Raw genomic sequence first — 24944 nt, 5'->3', positions numbered from 1 at the left:
TCCCAAATTGAATAGCATGGTATAGTAGTCTGCAAGCACAGACGCTAATCGGACAGTTTGACAACATAGTGTCTTGAGTAGTGCTTTATATTCAAGCACCAGTAGGGTCTGAATCATACATCTACGCAGACTTGAATAAAGTACTTCTCAGCACACTACTAGTATGTTGTCAAACTGTCAGATTAGCGTCTGTGCTTGCAGACTACTATACCATTCTATACAAGTTGGCGACTTGAATAAAGTACTTCTCAGCACACTACTAGTATGTTGTCAAACTGTCAGATTAGCGTCTGTGCTTGCAGACTACTATACCATTCTATACAAGTTGCAATGTATTTCCATATGCACTACTGGGTCTGAATCATACAACTACACAGACTTGAATAAGCACATCGCGACACATACGCATATTGATTTGTCAAACTGGCAAATCAGAGTCTGTGTTTGAAGACTACTACGCCATCGTTTACTCGTAGAACGCGAATCGTGCACAGTACATGCGAATACATGTACATTTCGTATGGGAAGTAGCAGAGAAATCATAAGTCCACGCGCATGCGCACATGGGATTTTTGCTCTCTCGAGTACGGAAAAAAAATTCGCGTCCGGTCCTCTCAACACTCCCGAGGCGCGAGGTGTTAACGGCGATCCAACTCTGCCATCAACGCGGGATTATTGAAGATCCCTTTACGGGTTGAGAAGGGAGCTTGACTTTTCGCGAAGCATTTAATCGCGAGGCGCTAAAAGTGAGCCTTGTTATCGCTCTATCGCCCTCATTTGCTAAGGATAGGTAAATGTGATACTGCTTGGTTAAGCTGCCCTATATTAGCTCGTTATGTCAGCATTTTTAGAGGGTCTTTTTACTTTCTTTCTTTCTTCTCCTTCAAATTTGGTCTTTAACTCTTACCTGGTGTCCAGGTGAGTTACTGCATTTTTTAATAATTAAAAATAAGAATATTCAAAGTACATGACGTAAATAATCTTGAAGTACATTGAAGTATGCTGAGAAATTGCATTTTTAAAATTAGTATTCACGAAAATTACTCCGTTCCAAATATATATCCTCTAAAATGTATTGCTATTTCGTTTTAGAAGTAGGCCTATGTCGGTTAAAGAATGTTATAAAAAATGAAACCACACAAATGTACTATAATGAACCCAAGGGAATTTCAATAGCGTTGTGCGTGGCCTTTTGATATGTGCGAACATAACAGTGGCGTATTATGTAATACAAACATGATTTGTATGGGATATATAATAGTGGATTTATATTGTCCTGAGTTGTTTTTTTCAAAATAATTGCGATAGTTTGAAAAGTATTTTCAATGGAAATATAAAAAATAAAAGACAGCTTTATAAAAGGTTAATATATAGTAGTAGTAGTAGAATGGTTTTTTATTAGACAACTTCAAAATGGTAGCTCGAAAGCTAAATTACATTGCAAGTTTTACATGTATTAAAAATCATTTCAACAAACTTAGATAATATGGACAAGTACACATAATACACAGTCGATTAGATCATAACTAATTACATATTCCCTACTTACAAACAAATTGATGAAACAAATAAAATAGATTCGGCGTTACTTTTTTCTGTAATCATTGTTAAGTGAGGAATATTCAAAATCACAAACACACAGAATACGATTCACATTTTACCAAAGGAATCAAACCTATCTTACTTACATATAGGAAGTGATCATTTCTCCAATGCTCGCAGTTGGCGCTCTTCATGAGTAATTTCAATTTTTCCGGTATTAAAGCAATTTGATAAGTAGGGAGCAAGAACATTAATTTCTGATTTCTTCTATATCCCAATTTATTGCCTGGTTTAGCCCCCTGCACTATGTCTCAGTTCTTTTAGCTGTTGAAGTATTAAGCATTTTGAAATGGTCGTGAAATGGATCGAATTAGTAATCTTTTTCAATAATCATGTTTTCTATAACTTTTGGGAATGATTTTTCAATATCATTTTTTTCAAAAATTAAAAGATACTTTTATGACTGGCCAAATGAGCCTGTTGAAGCTTTGTTTGTTTGTATTTTCATTTTATTCTGCTGCTTTTGTTTGTTTGCTTATTTGTATTTTACTTGTAATTGTAAGTAAATGTTGAACGTTCTAAAACGACAAAGTATGGAATGAACAGTTAAATAAACATTGAATATATTATTAATACTACACATATAGTATTGGTAGAATTTTTCAATTGCAATCCTCAACATAAAGGGATAGTTGAGTTTTGTTTTCAGACCGCAAATGCCTTCAAAGTGCATGGTTATTGCTCTTATTCTTATCTATGACATTTCTAGTGCCCTTTTAGAACCTAAAATTGCTATGAAGGTAATTTTAGATCCCAAAATGTGTGAAATTTAGCCAATACGAGCATACCAATTCAGTTCCACTTTTAAAAAACACGGTAACCGTTAATGAATTATTTAATTAAAAATAACAATACATGGGCCGGCTGGTTGTACGTAATACAAGCAACACGAAAATGCCAACAAAAAAGCGAACATCGGCATTGGCTGAAATACGACGTAAAGGCGTTATTTCGTTTTTTCAACGGTTTCAAATTTTTCAAAATATCTAATATTTGTGGTGGTACACAAGTATTAGAAATCGTTATATTTCAGCCGTCTCTGAACCGATTTTGATCAAACAAAGATGATTTTGTAATTTAAATATTATGTTCTTTCAAATTTAACACTCAGTTTTTCATTATCTCACAAAAAATTATTGTGTGTAGCGCCCTCTGCAACAGAACTCAACTATCCCTTTAATTTAGACCACACATAATCAAAGATAAACCACGAGTGAGATTTGATGCATTCAAATCATTTGCCGATTATATCCCTGTCAGGATGACTCGAAGAAGTTGATGAAAATACCCTGACATTGCATTATTTCGAACAAAGAAAAGCCAATGTCTAATTTTACCACTGAAACTGCCTAAAACAAGCTTACCTGCCCTTGAACCCTAACCCCAATATAGAAAACATTGTCCCACATTATCAGATCAGAATCACTTCCAAACTTTCCCATCTCATCTTAAACGAATCGGACCAATCTGACACATACAACTGAAGATCCTGAAGATGGAGATTAACATTTTTTTTCTTTTCTTTAGATATTGAAAACGAAACTTTGAGATAGGAGGCTATCTTTCTGAGGCGGCAAATCTTTGAACGATACGCCTCCGAGTCAATACAGGCAGTTACGGGGGTACGTATATCGGATGGTGAAAGAGAAAACAAGAACATGAAAGAGGGAGAGATGGGGGTGGGGCATTGTGGATTGAAGTAAGTTACTACGACCCCCAAATAAAATATTGAATTCAAATCAACATTTTGATTATCCTCAATATGCAAGTTACATGACTAAGTGCAGAGGAAGAAGCAAGAAAAGGCAGAAGCCGTTGAAGAGGAGTTTTGGGGCGGGGCTCATTCCCTCCTCCACCCCCCCCCCCCCCTCAAAAAAAAATCGAGCTTCCCTTTGAAAAAAACACACGAGGCACATGTAAACATGAATGAAAGAACCCCCATGCCCATCCACAAATAAGAAACCCTCTATAACAGCTCCTAAAAACCTAGGTACAAAATGAGTATAAAATAGAGGCTACCCCCTCCCCTGGTTCGACACCCGCTACGCCATCACACTTCTTGGCAGGACGACTTATTGTCACGAGTATGTCCGTCGGGAGGCTTTAAAAAAAGAGAAGGAAGGAAGAAAAGATAATAATATTTTGGAGTCTGGAGATTCGAGATGCTGGCAACGATTCAAACTATGTCCCCCGGTGAGTAGGGATTGGGTCTTTGTCGATCGTTCATGGGGGCGGACGAAGAGGTGGGGACTGTTTGATAGGGTACCACGGACATACGTCATATTGCCCCTTTTGCTATCATTAGACACCGTAAAATATTGATTGATATTGCCCCCAAATGACGTTAAGCTTAGTTTATTTACAACCAAGGAACGATGGGGTCAATTACTAGTAACTATATGCCCAGGTGACGTCATAAGCATACTCGATGTTTATAAACAAAATTGAAAGACAGTGATCTAATGTCAATTGAAAATAAGAACCGATTTTCCATCAACATTCAATAAAAAAAAAAGCTCCCCTCCCCCTTTAAAGTACACATCCATTTGCGTTTCTCTATCATGTTCGCTCCCCTCCCCATTCTCTCCTGCTCTCTCTCTCTCTCTCTCTCTCTCTCTCTCTCTCTCTCTCTTTCTCTCCTTTTTTTCTCTCTATCTGACTGGAGCTAAACATTGCTTACTCATGCTCTACAAACAAGTACGCTGAAACTTGCAAAATGTGAATGTGAATTTAATTGCTAATATTGATATATTTCGTTGTTGTTATCCAATGATCACCACAAAATAAAAAGGGACTCTCCCTGCCATGACGAGGGTGCAGCCCCGGAAGAAGAAAAAAAAGAATCAACGGTGTTAGAAAAAATATACGGATTTTTATGTTTTAAAGGAAATCTGATAAAATCAACTTGATTCCCTCGGAGTTTTGAAGCATGTGAATTAAAGTGGGAAGTCGAAATTATAAAGTTATAATTCTTTGAATGAGTAATCCGACATTTTCTCTGCTGACGATTATCGTTCTAAGCTATGTTTTTCACAAGGTGCAGGTTAAAGTTAGGTGTTTTAAAGGTAGGTCCTTGGTTTAGCAATATTAAATCTGATATGCATGGCCCTATGTGTTATCAGTGTCTGTGGTGTAAAATTGAAGCCCTAAAAAATTGCGCTTCGAAAGGATAATGAAGTGCCTCAAAAAGTAAATTTATGTGGTTGACCGGTTTTACCATACTCATTTTTCCCAATAGACTGTATTGTGATAAAGCTGTAAGGAAAACGAAAAATGAAATTTCAATTTCCAATCATAAATATCTTGATAATCAGACTGGCGATCGGATTGTAAAAGTCATGGAATTCCTGACTGACCTAGAGGTTTATAATTTTAATTGCAGCATAAGCTAAATCCAATATTTTGTTTAGAATCTGAGGCAAAGATACCCAATCCCTTTTAGTAGCTGGTCCAGGGTTGCAGTAATGAATTCAGTCAGTGTAGAAATTGAGCGCTGTTGTATAGAATGTAATCATAATATGCCCTTGGTAGTTGCACCATAGCCTTCTTTTTTGTTTAGCCCCTCCTCCCTAAAATGTAAACTATCCGATACTTGATTATATTTGATTGTGATCGCCCCCCCCATATGATGAATACAATTATTAATTACAAAAAATATAAAAATAGCACATTCGTATTCATGGAATCAGATTGGTGGTATGTTAACGAAATTTTTAAAAAGAACACCGATCAATTTTTTAGGTCCCGAGATATAAGGACTTTTGTTCAAGCTCATTTTGGGCATTCTTATTTAACTGGCATTCAATGGATTATTATAGAAAACTAATATTACAGAAATTCTAGTTGGAGTGTCTATACGCAATCGACCTTTGACAGATTAGTAGTTTGAGCCGTTTAAATATAATCAGTTAGATATTTTTGTTTAAAGCCCGTCTGTACTAGTTTGGCCAGGAGGGATTAGACCACACAGGGTGGTCACTGACGGGTGGTTATTGTCACATGGTACACTCAAAATAAAGAAGCCTAAACACATGCCATTTACGATACTCGTAATTATAATGAAGCTTTATTATAAAGCAAAGAATAGTACCATTCTCCGACAAAAAGAGAATGGTACGAACGAAATATATATCCTCTTACAATCTCTTTCCAAAAACACTTGGTCCCATCAAAATAAAATCAACCTTGTCAATCAAATATATGATCAACACCTTTGTAACATGTATCAAATCTTTCTATAATTTGTAATACATGAATTCTACACCAATAATGTTTATATATAAACAGACCTGAATTGTCTAAATATATATAACACATCTGTAGCTTAAACAATTAACTCATACACATCTCGTTCTTGAGATATTTTACCTTAACATCAATAAACAGACCAGTATATTGTCGTTTATTTAGTTATCAACTTTAACAAATTATACCTTCACAAATATCATGATCTCTTCTCAAAATAATCAACAACTGACTTCTCGTCACGTGAACGGTTAACTCCAGACCTGTATTGTCCGCTAACTTCACCCTTGATTACATCTTTCAAAATAGTCTTTATACAATGCATGCATCAACAATACACACTCAAACACGAAATAGTCCAATTGGCTCTGCTAAGCCTATGACATCTTTTTAGATGTGACTTTCAAGTTCAACGAACTATTTATCTCAAGTTCCATAATAGTCTCGTCAACATAATCGGCACCATTATCGCTCACCATAATGTTCATATTGCGTTCTCTACTGAAGACGCCATGTTCTTGGTGATCTGTCGGTCACGTGTCCGAATGTCCCGTCTTGCAACAACTCTCGTAGTCGTAGAAATCTCAGCTTGTCTCCCAAGCCCCTGTGCCATCTAAAATATAAAGAGTTCAGGCACAAACATTTCTCTACTATAGATTCTTCTTATAGGTGAAACATGCATCAATACAAATTGTAAATATTTTCCTCTTCTTAATCATTAATTTCTTTGCCCAAAATATAATTGATAACAAAAGGTGAAACAACATGTTATACCTTTCTCGTACTTCAATTTGTCATTTGAATAAAATCATCCTTCATTAAAGTACAAGATTATACAATCATCAATGTAGTAAAAAAAATACCGTATCATGATTTCACTTACCGATGGAAAGTATCGGTTCTACTTAAAGCTGCAAATTCTCATGTAGCAAAACTTATAAAGCCAGAAGCCACATCTTTCTCAACTTGTCTTCTATAATGTGTGTACAAGCAGTTAACTATAATGCTTTGAAGCAAGCTGCTACGTACATCAAGACCTCCGTACACCAAGCCAACTTCTTTGGGTGTGGCCCTAGCCAGTATCACTCCAGTACATTATATACAGTCAACTACAAAAAAAAACACTTCCCGTCTATAACAGGTGTAATGCCATTCCACTTTCCTTTCAATGGTAGTCTCAACCTTTTCAGATAGTAACCCGTGACAACACATTCAATGCTTCACGGAACACTGTATAATTTCTACACTAATTACATCCACCGATGGCACATTCACACTCGCTCGCTCTTCCTCTCTCTCTCTCTCTCCCTCTCTCTCTCTCTCTCTCTCTCTCTCTCTCTCCCTCTCTCTCCCTCTCCCTCTCTCTCTCTCCACCCCTCTCTGTCACAAATACACGCTATAATTCGCTTTATTTAGTTCCTAGTTTAATGAAAGAAAAAAGGATATTTTGATAAAATCGTTGATTGCGTTTTCCAACGTGACAAATAACTCCCCTTTCAAGAAAACGCATCCGTTTTTACCAAACTAATTCTTTTTCTTTTAACTTGCTATAATTAATCTACCACATCTACTATACGAAAAGTTAGAATCTCTCTTCTTCTTTTTTTTTCTTTTTCTTAACACATCACATACTCAACAACAAACAAAAAAACACACAATATAAATACACCTTCTCTACTCAACATATTTCGGAGTCTCTCATAATTAATACTCTGCTGGAGATCGGCTTAGAAAGTCAGCACCTACATTTTCAGCGCCCTTTATTGTTTCAATGCGGAAACGATACGGTTGCAATGCTAACGCCCAACGCATAATTCTACCATTAGCCACTTTTGCGCTTTGCATATAAGCTAGTGGATGATGATCCGTTTCAAGGATGAATTCTCTGCCATACAGGTAGGGCTCGATTTTCTTGATGGCTCATACTATTGCTATACATTCGCTCAAAAGGTATAGGCACTTTCGTTACTCTACCCTTTGAAATAGTTCTTTGACACACCTCACATGATCTACAATATCGAGTCACATCTGAAGTGACACCAGGCCAAAAGAAGTTAGTAAGTACCTTTTGTAAGGTCTTCTTAGCACCTTGATGTCCACCTAGTATGGACTCATGTGCAATTTGCATGACTCGTCTATGATACGGTTTAGGTACCACAATTTGAGTAAATAGGTGATTAGCCTCAACCTTTGGTGATTGAAATCTGCGGTACAATATGTCATCTTGATAATAGAAAGAAGATTTGCCATCGTTGCGACTTATCTTCTCCTCTCGACTTTCTGCTAGTTCTCTTGCACGGCCAAGAGTTTCGTCTTCCTGTTGTGCTCTCCTTAATGTCTCTGGGTTGACGAGGTTCTCCAAGGGCTTGGGGGTCCTTAATGGGCGATATGGCTTCTCTCGATCTCTTCGTTGAGCTCTTGTCTCCGCGGCACATACTGGGTGGATGTGAGATGACCATGATCGGTCTGGATTGTCTGCAGCTCGGACACCTGTAATGTTTCCCAAAATAAGATCATATAAAGGGTTAGGCATACATATTGCTTCAACCTTGCCTGTGAAGTAAGGAGTGTCAACCTCTACAATAGCGATGGGTGTTCTTCTCAAGCTACGATCAATGAGTATACATGTGACTTCTCTACCCGTCAATTCACTTGGTTTGACAAGCCCTTGCTTGACGACTACTCCACTGCAACCACTATCTCTGAGGACAGAAACTTCCTGTTTTCCTACAAAGCCTTTCAAAACTGGCATCTGTTTCAGGCCTACAAAGTTAATATTGCTACAAGCTGCACTGAGAATTGGAAATGAATATTTATTTATGTAAGGGGCTTCTGCATTAATCTGGGTATGGGAGTATTGACGTGATCTGTTCAAACCTACCTCAGAATCATGAGGGAACCAATCTTGTCCGTGTGGTACTGTAACATCTGTATCATCTGTTGTCATCAGTCCTGCTGTTTTGGGAGCATTGTATGGGCAATTGTTTGCATAGTGACCAGATTTATGGCAGAGGTAACACGACCTTGACTTAGGAACCGAAGGCGATGGACAATTTCTAGCGAGATGACCTGTTTGGTGACAGTTGAAACAAGTCTTGGGATAAGGATTACCAGGAGGTGTATTATGTTGGGAGGGAGGCTTACCCTCACTTCTCTTCGTGTCTTCAGTTTGTGTCGGGTTGTGTCTCTGAGGGACAGGTGTCTTGAAGTATCCTCCTCTTGCGTCTAAGTATTGGTCCACCAGTCTCGCTGTCTGTTTCATAGCGGTCGGTTGACGTTCCTTAAGGAATATAACAAGTTCCCGATGACAGCCTTCGATGTACTGCCCTCGAAGAATGAGATCCTTTAGCTCCTCGAACGTCTTCTCGATGCCTGCAAGTTCAATCCATCTGTCTAGGTAATTCTCCATGCGGGTGGCGTATTGGTGCCCAGTTTCTCCGGCCTTGGGTTTTCCTGTAACAAACTTGGATCTAAAACCATCCTCTGTTAAATGAAACCTTTTTAGAAGGGCATTTTTCAATATCTGGAAGTTATTCCCATCATCAATAGACAACTGGGCATAAACCTCCAATGCACTACCTGTAAGCAAAGCACTCAAGTTTATGGCCCATTCAGTATCTGGCCACTTCTGAATCTTGGCATATCGTTCATATCTTTGTAAGTATGCATCAATATCATCCTTCTCTTGATTGAAGAGAGGCAATTTTGGCGCTCTTGCTTTAGCGCTTCCAGTCAGACCGCAGCGTGCGCGATAATGAGGCTGTGCGGCAATTTTTATTCAGATTCCCGTTCGGTGAAAAGCTCGCTTACAACGCTCTCGTAAAACACGAGACCAGCCACGGGATTTTGGTAGCATCATTTTCTCGCCCTCGTATGGCTTACAGTGCAATTCATCATGGCGGAATCGTGGGGTAAGTCAATCTCTGAAATTTTCGCTGTTCTTTGACACCAAATTTGCCCAAATTAGTTACATTTTGGGCTTACTTTTATCGCAAACAAAAAGAGCGTTTTTTATTCCTCGGAAATTAACTACTCATTACATTGTGTCGTATTTTGCTTGTTCCTGACTGGTATTGATAATATTATTTCGAATTTTTGCTTCCTACGTCGTCTTTGATAACCAGTCCATCATTTGATGTTGAAAACACGTAGATGCAAGTAATGTTTGAATAAGAAATATGCCCAAATTATTGGACTATATTTTGGAAATCTGCCGGAAGTAGACGGAAAATGATTAGAAACCGCGGGGAATTGCTATGGCTACGGCCTTTTAGTCAGGAATGGCGGGGTTTCTTGTGTGTCGCTGCAAGCTGTGCCATTGTGTGGCGCATACAGCAGGAATTTATGTAGTCCCATGTGTATATATTTTTGTCAGCTTTTTAGTTTTTGTTGTCGCAAATCGACAGCAATGTAAATAAATCGACTGCTGACACTGCTCATTAGTCATTGCTATTCATTATAAATCTAGATCAAATGATATGTTTTAAATGTATATTTACAAGGGTTTAAACATGTTTAGACAAGTAATGAAGGGGTTTGATAACTGATCGAATTGTACTGGAATCCTGAGCTGAGCGAGTGAGCTGAGTTGAGCTGAGCTGGATATTACTATTAGAATGACAAATTACTTACAGGATAATTAATTATATTAATTTGGAATTCTCAAACTTTGGTTCTGCCTTCTGCTTAACTCAAACCTTACAGCCAGCCACAGAAATGAGCAGCATTTCCTTGTGCGAGTTGTAGACCTATATATTAATATTATGATTATGAACAGAGCAGAATTAAAACAAAAAGCCAAAGGTAAATACTTACATTTTAGAACTTGTGCACATCTTGAAAAATGAAGGGAAAACTTCATGAATCTGACACCTGTAATTTGTTTTCATTTAAAAAAATAAATTTGAAAGCAAGCCAGTTTTGTCTACCATAAATGGCTAGCTACTTTGATAAGATCTTTTCAAATCCCCATACATTGAACTAAGACATTTTATTCTTCTTATCATTTGTTGTTGTTTTTCTGACAGACGCACTCAACCATCGAAGCTTGCGGGACATTGACAGACATCACACATCAGTCTCCATTGCATTCCTGGATCAACATTTACTGGACTCCATGCCTTTGTTCGTTTTAAATTTTAATGGTTATTTATTTGAAGACTCAACCGCAGTTTTGCTTCACGTTGGAACAAACAATCTTGAACGGGGAGTTTGGGAGAAGGACGAGAAGGATTTTGTTCAGCTTATTCCTTTCAATAAAACAAAAATCTCTGATACTTCCAAAGTTCCAATGTGGGATTCCGGAGCTTCACACGAACAATGCATTTATTATATTAATAGAAAACTGACTGAACTGTCACCTTTATACAATTTAACAATATTTAACTCTAATAATACTTTTATTCTCAGCGACACATTTTATGCGTGTGATGGTCTCAACATAAATGTCAAAGTCAGTTTATAAATAAAATATAAATATTAGAAAATGCAAATTTTATTCCTAGTCCTATCGCATTTATTATTTGTAGTAGTGTTAAATAATACATTTTTTTGTCCATTTACTAGGCTATTCAGAACAAACCAGACCTGGTTTTCTCTTGGGTTAGTTGGCATCAATTTTGATTTAGAAATGTGAATTACACAGACCTGTTAAATAATAGCCCCCCCCCCCCCCCACAAAACAAAAACAATCTGTTTAAAAGATATATTTTGCAGATTTGTATTTCATCCAGAAATAGTACCTACACAGGGTAAACATAATATAAATAGTCAAGCATTGACATATTTTGATATGTTGGTGATGATGATTGTGATGGTGGTGATGGCGACGGTGGAGATGATGGCTATGGTAATGATGATAATGATGACGGTGATTATGATGGCTATGGTGATGATGATAATGATGACAGTGATCATGATGACGATGATTATCTTGATGGCAATGCTGATGGTGGTGATGATGAGGGTGATTATGATGGCAATGCTGGTCGTTAACGTGATGGTGATGATGGCAATTAATGGCGATGTCGGTGGTGCATGGTGATGATCATGATGACGGTGATTATGATGATGATTGTGATGCAATGCTAATGGTGGTGATGATGATGTAGGTGGTGATGGCGATGATGGCTATGGTGATGATGATAATGATAATGATTGTGATGGCGATGACGATTGTGATTGTGATAATGATGTTGAAGATGAAAATTAGAATTCTACAAGATTTATTTGAGCCCTTCAGCCCACCGCACACTTATATTTCTATCCAAGGGTCATATTACACACAAACAAACCCCGAAAATAAATTTCCAGATATATATATATTCCGCGGGTCACTTTAAAACAAAATCAAACAGAAAAGAGAATAAGGGAAAGAATTTTGTAATATTTTATTTCCAGGAATACACATGAACTGGAGTAACGCAATTGACAAAAGAATTATGAAATAAAATATTACCATCATCGAATGTCTGGGAATTACCAAAAGAAATTCCTGTTTAAGGCTCTTCTAATTAGCCCATGGTTTACAAATATAAAAACACATTTCAGAACTTTTACAACCATGAAATTAATAGCAGGGATGGGAACAATCATATTTTCAATTTTCAATAACATTGCCCCCCCCCCCCCCCCCCCCACCCTGAAAGTTTGTATTTACACAAACATACATTTCATAACGAATAATGTGTCTTCTTTGTTAAAATGATATCAAAGCCTGGCCAAAAATAGCCTTTATAGACACTTAAATCCCCTCTTCTGTCCCTAGAGCTGGAATTCTATATTGTACTTGTGTGCTTATCCGTATCCAACTTTGTACTTTCCGTTCACTTCTATAATTATGTAGCGCATGAGTATCGTACACAATATTAAGTATGTGGGGCAATACAAAAGCCTCTACGACCGGGGGTTACGCACACGAGAGTAATTCATGAATATCCCTAATCTCCGTCTATTTTCCGTGCGTGTTCACGTATAGCGCGCAGACTGGTTGGACCGCGAATCGACGCAGAGCTATATATAACGTGGTATCCCCCGGTTGATCTCGATGCGAAACGCTCGTCGATCGGCCATGTCTTATTTTCCGCCGGAGTCTATTATGCATCAGCTACTACTTTGCTTGTTCCTGACTGGTATTGAGACAGACATTCACAGGAAGTATAATATTATGTTAGGAAAATATCTACATTATGTGGTAAGCCAAAATTCAGCGAGATGCACCCCCGATAAAAATGGTTATTTAACGTGTATATCCGACTCTTCAAATATTTTTTTTTTGCAAGTTTTTTTTGGTGTTTTTTCCACATTTTGAAACTTCACTCACTATTTATTGAATAGTACATTATAATGTTTATAGTTCTGGCTCAATATTCATGACGAATTCAATGTCATTAAATGAATCCTGAGCATAGCAGAAAGATGAGAACTGTGCCATGTTTTTGCTTATTACGTATTCATGATGAGCAAATTCGTGCATACGATATGAATAAATGGAAGCGAATTCGCGCACGCTGCGGTCTGACTGCTTCCATTCTCTACAAAACTAGCTTCGCCGCCATTGTGCTCGCGAGATGCGCGCTTTTCCCGCTCGATCTCAAGCTGTATTTCGGCTAACTCTTTTTCACTTTTCTTCAATTCTAGCTGCTCAACTCTCTCATCTCTTGCTCTATTCTGCTCAGATTTCACAAACAATTTTAACTCATCACCGCCCAATCCAAACTTTTCACCTGCTTCAATAAGTTTCCCCAAATCCATGTTCACTGTGTGAAATCTACAATTTGCAGGGACACAACTCGTAACAAAATTAATTACTACCAAAGCTAACACAATTTTTTTTCAATAATTTCAATTCCTTTCCTTGAACTATGTTTTTTTAATTGTTTTTCCATGTGACTGTAAATGGCATGCTCTATCCCACTTCTGACACCAAAATGTCACATGGTACACTCAAAATAAAGAAGCCTAAACACATGCCATTTACGATACTCGTAATTATAATGAAGCTTTATTATAAAGCAAAGAATAGTACCATTCTCCGACAAAAAGAGAATGGTACGAACGAAATATATATCCTCTTACAATCTCTTTCCAAAAACACTTGGTCCCATCAAAATAAAATCAACCTTGTCAATCAAATATATGATCAACACCTTTGTAACATGTATCAAATCTTTCTATAATTTGTAATACATGAATTCTACACCAATAATGTTTATATATAAACAGACCTGAATTGTCTAAATATATATAACACATCTGTAGCTTAAACAATTAACTCATACACATCTCGTTCTTGAGATATTTTACCTTAACATCAATAAACAGACCAGTATATTGTCGTTTATTTAGTTATCAACTTTAACAAATTATACCTTCACAAATATCATGATCTCTTCTCAAAATAATCAACAACTGACTTCTCGTCACGTGAACGGTTAACTCCAGACCTGTATTGTCCGCTAACTTCACCCTTGATTACATCTTTCAAAATAGTCTTTATACAATGCATGCATCAACAATACACACTCAAACACGAAATAGTCCAATTGGCTCTGCTAAGCCTATGACATCTTTTTAGATGTGACTTTCAAGTTCAACGAACTATTTATCTCAAGTTCCATAATAGTCTCGTCAACATAATCGGCACCATTATCGCTCACCATAATGTTCATATTGCGTTCTCTACTGAAGACGCCATGTTCTTGGTGATCTGTCGGTCACGTGTCCGAATGTCCCGTCTTGCAACAACTCTCGTAGTCGTAGAAATCTCAGCTTGTCTCCCAAGCCCCTGTGCCATCTAAAATATAAAGAGTTCAGGCACAAACATTTCTCTACTATAGATTCTTCTTATAGGTGAAACATGCATCAATACAAATTGTAAATATTTTCCTCTTCTTAATCATTAATTTCTTTGCCCAAAATATAATTGATAACAAAAGGTGAAACAACATGTTATACCTTTCTCGTACTTCAATTTGTCATTTGAATAAAATCATCCTTCATTAAAGTACAAGATTATACAATCATCAATGTAGTAAAAAAAATACCGTATCATGATTTCACTTACCGATGGAAAGTATCGGTTCTACTTAAAGCTGCAAATTCTCATGTAGCAAAACTTATAAAGCCAGAAGCCACATCTTTCTCAACTTGTCTTCTATAATGTGTGTACAAGCAGTTAACTATAATGCTTTGAAGCAAGCTGCTACGTACATCAAGACCTCCGTACACCAAGCCAACTTCTTTGGGTGTGGCCCTAGCCAGTATCACTCCAGTACATTATATACAGTCAACTACAAAAAAAAACACTTCCCGTCTATAACAGGTGTAATGCCATTCCACTTTCCTTTCAATGGTAGTCTCAACCTTTTCAGATAGTAACCCGTGACAACACATTCAATGCTTCACGGAACACTGTATAATTTCTACACTAATTACATCCACCGATGGCACATTCACACTCGCTCGCTCTTCCTCTCTCTCTCTCTCTCCCTCTCTCTCTCTCTCTCTCTCTCTCTCCCTCTCTCTCCCTCTCCCTCTCTCTCTCTCCACCCCTCTCTGTCACAAATACACGCTATAATTCGCTTTATTTAGTTCCTAGTTTAATGAAAGAAAAAAGGATATTTTGATAAAATCGTTGATTGCGTTTTCCAACGTGACAGTTATCTCATCAACTCAACTCTCAATTAACATAAGAAAAAGAGGATCATGGGGACCAATGGTCACCGATTAGGCATTGTTTTCTATAAAGAGGGAGCAAGTAGCTACAAGTAGTACAGTGGGGCTTTAAATAAAGGAGACGATTTGTGTGGAGTGGTTGAACAGTTGAATGGAGATGCACAGGTCGTGGGTTCGAATCCCAGCACGGCATTCATGTCCTTAAAGCAAGCCATTTTGACTTCATTGCTTCTCCCAACTCAGGATGCGAAGGCCGTTGTGGTTTGCTCAGCATTGTGAGCGTCTGTGAAATGAGGCCTAACCGGAATGCTCCCCAGGGAGTGGAGAATGCAGGGCCCTCAGGCATACTGAATACTGATATGAATACTGATGAGGCTACCCTGGGTAAACAAGACATATTATTAATATTATTATTAATGTGCATACGGTGTGTGCGGGCAAACGTGAATCCGATTCCCGGGGTAATATATCATCATGCTTAAAAGCATTAAAGAGACGTTAGGCTCTAAATTTTGTTAGAAAAAACCAATCTCTTCGAACTTAACATTTTACGCACAAAAATACAGGTATTTTGTAATAGGGCAAGGTACGTTATGACTATGCGCTATACCTCGGCCGTGAAGAAATAAAGATTGATTTCATGATACGTGTGTGGTCCTACCCAATCATGTGTTTAACAAAACCCATAAACATCCGGTGTAGTTTATGTTAAGCATTGTCGCCCTACGAAAAATATAACACCTATTACCTTGTTAACGGAAATATTACGGGGATCGCTTGATTTCCTGTTGTGGCTGGATTGAGCTATGGCGAGATGAAATTCGAGCTTTCTGTACCATCGCAGAACCATAAATCTATTCCCCATTGTTTTGGGTATAAAATTTGAATATTAAAGTAAAAAGACATCTGTAGATGAGCTATTTCTGGCGCTAACGCTTCCGGTGTAGGTTTGAGCTTTAGAATGTGGCCGCGTGACACTCGTAATGAAACAAAACAACAACAACAACGTGCTGGTGGTGTAGTGGTTCATTCACTTGACTCTGAATCCAAGGGTTTCAGGATTCGAATCTCAGCCCCACTCTTAAATCATAACATCAGCAATACTACAAAAGACCATTTTCGTAATGTAATCAAAGTAAATGCATGAATCTTTGTTAAGACATGCTAAGTGGAACATTATTCCATTCGTTTTATAGTAAGAATGCGAATTGCATATCAATATTATTGATAGTGTTGCTAGGTTGGACAAACATAATGACTTGTTCTACCTAACAACACGCCGTGCATTTAAAGGGATAGTTGAGTTCTGTTGCAGAGGGCGCTACACAAAATAATTTTTTTTGTTGAGATAATGAAAAACTGAGTGTCAAATTTGAAAGAACATAATATTTAAATGACAAAATCATCTTTGTTTGATCAAATTCGGTTCAGAGACGGCTGAAATATAACGATTTCTAATACTTGTGTACCACCACATATATTAGATAGTTTGACAAATTTGAAAAAACCGTTGAAAAAAACGAAACAACGCCTTTTACGTCGTATATTAGCCAATGCCGATGTTGGCTTTTTTGTTGGCATTTTCGTGTTGCTTATTACGCACAACCAGCCGGCCCATGTATTGTTATTTTCAATTAAATAATTAATTAACGGTCACCGTGTTTTTTTTTAAAGTGGAGCTGAAGTGGTATGATCGTATTGGCTAAATTTCACACATTTTGGGGTCTAAATTACCTTCATAGCAATTTTAGGTTTTAAAAGGGACCATAAATGTCATAGATAAGAATAAGAGCAATAACCATGCACTTTGAAGGCATTTGCGGTCTGAAAACAGAACTCAACTATCCCTTTAACTCGCATTCTGACTATTGCAATGCAATTATTCGTCACAGAGAAATCAGATAATTTGTAACGAGGCACTAAAAGAGATTTGTGTATTAAATTTGATTACAGTATGAAAGTGGCCTATTAAATCAATACGTGTGTTTCAATTATTTCTTGAAAAGACAATCATGACTTACCAGATCCCATTCGCTTGAGTCTGTTTTTCAAATTCAAATCTTGTGAAGCGGCAATTAATAAAGCAAGTTGCCGCTTCACAAGATTTGATGGATGTTCAAATTGAAAAACAGACTCAAGCGAAGGAGCTACGGTTGCCAAATCGCCATCGATTGAACTCTATTATCTTTTATTTAAATGATTTTTAATTTATCTGTAGAAATTTATGGTTAATGTTTTTATTGTTACGTTAGAACTAAAAACTGATTGATAAAGCTTGAAACCGAGTTCGTGCTCCAACTTTGAATACAAAAATTAACAATTAATGAGAATGTTAAAATGAAAAAATGTAGAAACCGATCGATAAAATTGGAAAAGCTCATACAGTACATGCGTGATAACATGGACCTGCTTTACATAAGTTGATGCATATTCATGAGTCATCTCTGAGAGCCAGCGCTCCGAACGTAGTCTATATTTTGCAGGCACTTAAATAGGAGAGTCGTATTGGTGTAATGGAAATAGAAGAGGAGGTTCATCAAATATATATTATCCCTCCCCATATACCTCCCCCTCTTCCTACCCCTGTTCCTCCACCTCTCTCCTTTCGACTTATTCTTCCCCAGCCCCGGCCCTCTACCCCTTCTCTCTCTCTCTCTCTCTCTTTCTCTTTCATCTACATCTCTTGTTTTGTTCAACTATATATAAATATAATATATCTCCCTCTCTCTCTTTCCACTCCCCATCGATATCTTTCCTTTTTTAAAAGTAGAATTACGTTTTTGTTGAATTGCAAAACATGTTAAATTGCAAATCCTAAGGCGAATGTGTTTGTGTGGCCCCAGTAGATTTGACTTATGCAGATTTAACTGTACTTCTTTTCTTTCTCTTCTTCCGCTTCATCGATGATGGTGATGATGATGATGATTGTAATTTGTAACGAGGCACTTAAAACGAATTGTGCATTACATCTGATTACATTACGAAAATGTCCTATGAATTGGATATGAGCGTTTCATCATTTCTTCAAAAGACGATCATGACTTCCAGATCATGTCCGCATAACCATGTACCCTTCTTCTCAAAGTTGGTGAAGATTCATTAGAAACTTTGCTACAATAGAGTGAACTGTACATAATCATGCGAAAAAGATACGGTGGTCAAATCGCCGATATTTGGATATGAACATTTTTTATTTAAATGCTTTCATTTTTATCAGTAGAGTTTTTATGGTTAATGTTATCACTGTTATTTCTAAACTGATATTTGATTTTAAAAGCTTAAAAACATGTTGTTTTTCAATTTTCAATAAGACATTTATTAATATTAAGAAACTTTATAATGGAAATATGTAGAAACCGATCGATTAAATCGCAATAGCGCATATTTTTGCATAATAACTTCTGATGCTTTGCATAAACTAATGCATATGCATGAGTCATTTCCTAGAGCCTTAGCACTCCGTTTAAAGAACGTAGTCTATACTTGCAGGCACGTAAATAGGAGAGTCCTCCACATTTGTGAAATGGAAATAACAGAGGAGGTTAATCGAATGTGTGTTATCCCTCCTCCCCCTTTAATTCCCCCTCTTCCTGCCCATCTCTCCTTTTCACTTACCCTTCCTCCGTCACTCTCTCTTTCTCTCTTGCAACTATATCTCTTGTTTTCAACTATCTCTCTCTCTCTCTCCCCTTCTCTCTCTCCCTCTTTATCTCTTTCATCTCTATCTCTCTCTTTCCTCTTTCTCTCTCTCTCTCTCTCTTTCTTCCCCTCTCTCTCTCTCTCTGTCCTCTTTCTCGTTCTCTCTTTCCTCTTTCTCTCTCTCTCTCTTTTCTCTCTCTCTCTCTCTCTCTCTCTCTCTCTCTCAGTTTCTTCGTAACAGGTGAAGTAAATAATTTGTAACGAGGCAGTGAAAGAGATTTGTGTATTAAATTAGTTTTATCATAAAAATAGTCTAGTAACTCGATACAAGTAATTTATTTTATTTCTTGAAAAGACAATCATGGCTTACCAGATCATATTCGCATGGGTATGTTTCTTCTAACCACACATCTTATGAAGTGGCAGAGTTTCCGCTCCTTGAGAAGGGTGGCTAGAAGCATATACCCAAGCGGAATAGCTTCGGAGGCCAAATCGCCGTCATTTGGACATGCATCTTTTAAATTTAAATGCTTCCTAATTTATCTGCAGAAATTTATGGTTAATGATATTATTGTTACGTTAGAACTAGAAATCGATTGACGACGCTTGAAACAAGCCTCTTTATACAAATTTGAATAAAAAAATTAACCATTATTGGCAATGTTAAAATGAAAAAGATGTAGAAAACGATTGATAAAATTGAAATAGCACGTAGTTTGCATAATAACTACCGATGCTTTGCATAATGTAATGCATATTCATGAGTCATCTTATAGAGCCCCAGCACAGAATGTGAATACAACATTAACGTATGATGAGAAGCACAGTGAACTTTGGACTTTGTATTCGCTATCAACGGTGTTTGCTCACCAAATATGATATGAAACGTACAATTACATGTTACAACTGTATACTACAATGTTCACTATATTCAACATTCTCATTTCGGGACTGCTTTGGAAAAGATGCCTATAAAATGACAGGCTAAATTAGCGTTTGCTGTGTATGACGGATGCGGTATACCAAATCATTGTGTCAAAATGGAAGGCTTTAAGCACGGACGGTATTACTGATGGAAAGACCTGCAAAATCTAAATATGACAAATGACATACCTAAAGACTTCTTTCCAACTTTGGAATATACCTAGATGACGGACTAGCCCTATATGGAACCTCTTGACAGGAAGACAATTTTCAGTGTAGTCTCTTCTATTTGCAACCTCCAGCTTCATAATAAATTGATAGTGTTGCTAGATACGACAATCATTATGACTCGTCCTACCTAATAACACGCCATGCATGCAACTCGTTTTCTCACTATTGAAATGCAATTATTCTCAACAGAAGAATCTAATAATTAGTAACAAGGCACTTAATAAGATTTGTGAATTAAATTTATTACAATATGAAAATGGCATATTAACTCGATGCGAGTGTTTCATATATTTCTTGAAACGACGATCAGTTTAAATATGACCTATTAACTCCATACGAGTGCTTTATATTATTTTTGGAAAAGACGATCAAGACTTACCAGATCACATCGACCTACTATCACATAAATCTAAATACTTATCTTGTAACGTGGAAAACATGCTAGAGCCTATCAAGTTTTCCGTTTCACAAGATAAGTAGTTGGAATCATCTTCTCACCCGAGAAAAGCTACGGTATAGTCAAATCGCCGTCATTGAAAATTGAATGTGTTGTATTTAAATGCTTCTTAATCTATCTGCAGAAATTTATGGTTAATGTTATTATGGTTACGTTATAACTAGGAATCGATTAACAATCTTTCTACAACTTTGAATACACAAATTAAACATTATTGAACAGATGTATAAGTTTTGGTAAATATTTTTTAGTCAGACTATAGTGCGCTTAGAGACACCAGTATTAAGCGCCTAATAAATATTGTGTATTATTATTATTATTATTATTATTATTATTATTGGCAATGTTAAAATGAAAAATATGTACATATTGCTCCGATTGTCTCATTTTCGCTCGCTGGAACATTGCCAGTGCAAACCACTGACCTCTACCTCCTGGACGGATCATCGTCCATTCCCATTCACTATACGTTACGTACTCAAAGGCCCAGCTAACGAAGAGCCAAAAAACAGCAAAACAGTTTTGAAATACTCTGTTTCAGAACTCTACAAACTACGCCAAGGATGTTCTAATAAACTAGTTCCACCAACTTCATGGAAAGTTATAAAGGACCTCAGGATTTCTTTAGGTGTTTTACGTCATAGGGGAAAACGTGCTGGATCCAGGAAACGCAGTAAAGCCCAAGCTATACCAGTGCTCATCCGACCACGCCCACAATCACCGTTTCTTCCCAGGAATATGCCGAGATGTTTGACTACCACTAAATCGAATCGATGTCTGAACCAGCCCAGTCACGGTTATGATACCCCAACCCTACTTTTACATAACGCCAGATCGTTGAGGAACAAGTTCGACGAATTATCCCTAATCATCGAAGAACATAAAGTGGACATAGCAGCCATCACCGAAACGTGGTTCAGCTCCGATATACCACTAGATATGTATGCATTATCAGAGTTTACCTTACATTCAAGATCCAGAGAAGATCGACCAGGAGGAGGAGTTGCACTCTACACGAGACATCACCTTCAAGCGAGAACAATTGATATACCTGTACCGAAAGAGGTTGAAGCCTTATGGGTATACATGAGACCCCAAAGATTACCAAGGGAAGTTTCAGGTTTGATTCTGTGTGTCATTTACTTCCCTCCAAGAAGTCCAAATGTGCAGCAGTACATTGATCATCTAACTTCCACTATTGATATCCTCTTACTTCGCTACCCGGATTCTGGAATTTCAATAGTAGGTGACTTCAATGATTTAGACATTACGTTTTTACTTGAAAATAATAAGTTTAAACAAATTGTTACACAACCAACTCGAGGGTCTAATATTCTTGACATGATTGTAACCACTATTGCTTTATTGTATAAAGAAGTGGAAATATTGCCGCCTATTGGTATGAGTGACCACAACTGCATACTTTGGCTACCCAAAGATAAGATGAATCGCAGTAACCGAGTAAAGAAAAAGCTTGTTCGCCCTATTCCGGATAGTGGAAAAAGGTCATTTGGTAGTTGGTTAACTCGGTATACTTGGGAAGAGATGTTCAGTGTAAAAGACCCATCTATGAAATGTAAAATGTTTTTGGATACAATTCAGTCTCAGTTGGATATACATGTTCCTACTAAGGAGATTCGTTTGCATTGTAGAGATAAGCCTTGGATAAATGCTGAAGTTAAAGATGTTATCCGCCAAAGACAGCAAGCTTTTAATAACAAATCAAAAAGTTTGTGGCATCATCTTAGAAACAAAGTTAAACGGTTGATAAAACGACAGAAGATTTCATATTATAACACCAGAGTTCGCAACTTAAAAAGTGACAGCCCAGCAGCTTGGTATAAGCAGATTCGGATTTTAACAAATACTGAAAAGAAACATACTCCAATTGTAGTACCAAATATTGACCCGAATGACCCCGACAAATTCAAACATATTGCTAATTATATAAACGAGCATTTTTTAGCGGTGGCATCCGATCTTCCAGGTCTTAGTAGGAATAACTTACCTGCTTACTTACCAGCTCAGGAAACATGTCCGATTGTACGACCTTATGAAGTTTTTAAACAATTGAGTTCGTTAAACCAACAAAAGTCTGTTATAAGTGGAGACTTACCAGTGCGAATTCTTAGAGAGTTTGCACTGGAATTTTGTACACCTCTTACTGATATCTTAAACACTTCTTTCCAGTTGTCAGTGGTACCATATCAGTGGAAACGATGTGAGATCACACCAATTCCTAAATGTAAGCCTGTAATACCTCAGAATTTAAGACCTATAGCACTAACTAGTTATTTTGCGAAAATAGCTGAGTCTTATATATGTAAATGGTTACTCGAAGACATTTCAATTCAAATTGATATTAATCAATACGGAAACCGTCAAGGTCTGTCAACTAATCATTACTTAATTCGTTTGCTTCACCAGATTTATAAAAATGCAGAAAATTCTCGGTCCATATCTACACTTATCTTTACAGACTTTTCAAAAGCTTTTGATCGTATAGACCATAATATACTTGCCAATAAGTTAATCCACCTTCATGTTCGGCCTTGTATTACTTCATGGATCTTAGATTTTATTGAACACCGTCAACAACGTGTGAAATATCTTGGTCATTTTTCAGACTGGTCAACGTCTCATGCCGGTGTAGCACAGGGTACAAAATTAGGACCAATTATTTTCCTAATAATGATAAATGATGCTTGTTTTAACTCAGAAGTACCATACTTCAAGTATGTAGACGATCTGACATTAGTTGAAAGTCGTACATTATCACAACCATCTAAATTACCAAATACTTTATCTGATTTTTATCAATGGTCTCTTCGTAATAACATGACTCTTAATCCATCGAAATGTCATTGTATGTTTATCTCTTTTTCTAAGAATATAGCTGATCAGAGACCTTTGTTTATTGGGGATGAGTGCTTAAACAGTGTACAAAAAGCAAAAATTTTAGGAATAACTGTGCAGTCCGATTTGAAATGGGACAGTCATATCTCAGACCTTTTATGCCGTGCTAATAAAAAACTTTTCATGCTTCGTATTCTCAAAACATACAGATTGCCTTTCTGTGATCTAGTAACAATTTACAAGGGATCTTAAGTTTGGAACGAATCCAGAAAAGAGCATGTAGGACCATACTAGGTGATCAATATATTAATTATGACAAAGCTCTTGAAGTGTGTTCTTTGCAGACCCTGTCAGATAGACGCAAACAATTATGCACTAATTTTGCTTCATCTCTTGTCAACAACCCACTTTGTAAACATTGGTTACCTGTTAACAATAATGTAGATTATTCACTGCGAAGAAGGACCAAGTATCGTCAATTTCATTGTAAAACGAACCGCTATAGAAATAGCTCAATTCCATACCTAATAGACCTGTTGAATGCATGAATGAATCTTAATTGTCTACCTGTTGAATGGTCCGGTGTCTCATTGTCTGCATACATTTTTACATTTTTACATTTTTACATTTTACATTCCGCATTTTAAATTTTAAATTCTATGCTTCCATAATTACTTGTAACATCTTTTTAAAATGTACATTGAATAGTGATAAGGTTTTGTAGCAATCATGACATGGCAATTCAGATCAAATGGTGTTCAAGTTTTTAATTCATTTGCTTATTTCTCCCCAATTTACGAAAGTCGGGAAGGAGCTTACTTACTTGTTTTGTTGTTTATTTTTTTTAAATACCCGACACTCCTTGACACGAGAGGTCCAGGGATGAGCGAGCAGACCGTTTAGCTAGTGTATGGGAGTGTGAATGGGAGTGTGTATAAGAGTGTAAATGTGAGTTTTTATGAGAGTGTCCAAGGTACAGGAGGGAGAATAGGAGCGTGTATAGGAATGAGAGCGCACGTGTATTGAAGAGCAAAGGGCCTGCTTGCTCTTCCTTTGACCTACTCTTGTGTCACCTCACAAAATATATTTTAAACGTGAATCAATTTGCCTGTTATTGCCTTAGTCATATTAGTTATGAACTTTGTTATGAATTTTGTTATATACTGTATATTATACTTTGTGACAATGTCAACCACATTTGTATGTATTATAATTCATTGCCAATGTAAATTGTTCACAATTCAGCCATCTGGCTGCGAAGTGCAATCAATAAAACCTTTTCAATCTCAATCTCAATCTCAATCATGTATTGTCG

General features: G+C 37.0%; 1 protein-coding gene and 2 long non-coding RNA genes across 3 annotated transcripts; 1 reads left to right on the top strand and 2 right to left on the bottom strand.

The window, feature by feature from the left end:
• Window positions 1–5639: 5639 nt before the first annotated feature.
• LOC115921121 lies at window positions 5640–7192 on the bottom strand. Its single transcript, XR_004062753.1, has 2 exons — window positions 6731–7192; window positions 5640–6460 (listed from the first exon to the last, which is right to left on the bottom strand). It is a non-coding gene; the product is annotated as an uncharacterized LOC115921121 (long non-coding RNA).
• Window positions 7193–7998: 806 nt separating this feature from the next.
• Window positions 7999–15501, bottom strand: LOC115921119. Its single transcript, XM_030978226.1, has 4 exons — window positions 14912–15501; window positions 14505–14641; window positions 8729–9317; window positions 7999–8337 (listed from the first exon to the last, which is right to left on the bottom strand). Exons 3-4 carry the CDS (start codon window positions 9254–9256, stop codon window positions 8224–8226), a joined length of 642 nt encoding a protein of 213 aa, XP_030834086.1. The 5' UTR covers window positions 9257–9317; window positions 14505–14641; window positions 14912–15501; the 3' UTR covers window positions 7999–8223.
• On the top strand, window positions 9569–11339 carry LOC115921120. The gene is made up of 2 exons (XR_004062752.1): window positions 9569–9758; window positions 10875–11339. It is a non-coding gene; the product is annotated as an uncharacterized LOC115921120 (long non-coding RNA).
• Window positions 15502–24944: the final 9443 nt, after the last annotated feature.

This window comes from Strongylocentrotus purpuratus, unplaced genomic scaffold (genome assembly GCF_000002235.5).
Source record: "Strongylocentrotus purpuratus isolate Spur 01 unplaced genomic scaffold, Spur_5.0 spur5_scaffold_1, whole genome shotgun sequence".
NCBI lineage: Eukaryota > Metazoa > Echinodermata > Echinoidea > Camarodonta > Strongylocentrotidae > Strongylocentrotus > Strongylocentrotus purpuratus.
Note: the sequence above shows the minus strand (reverse complement) of the source record. Positions and strands in the feature narration are given on the sequence as shown.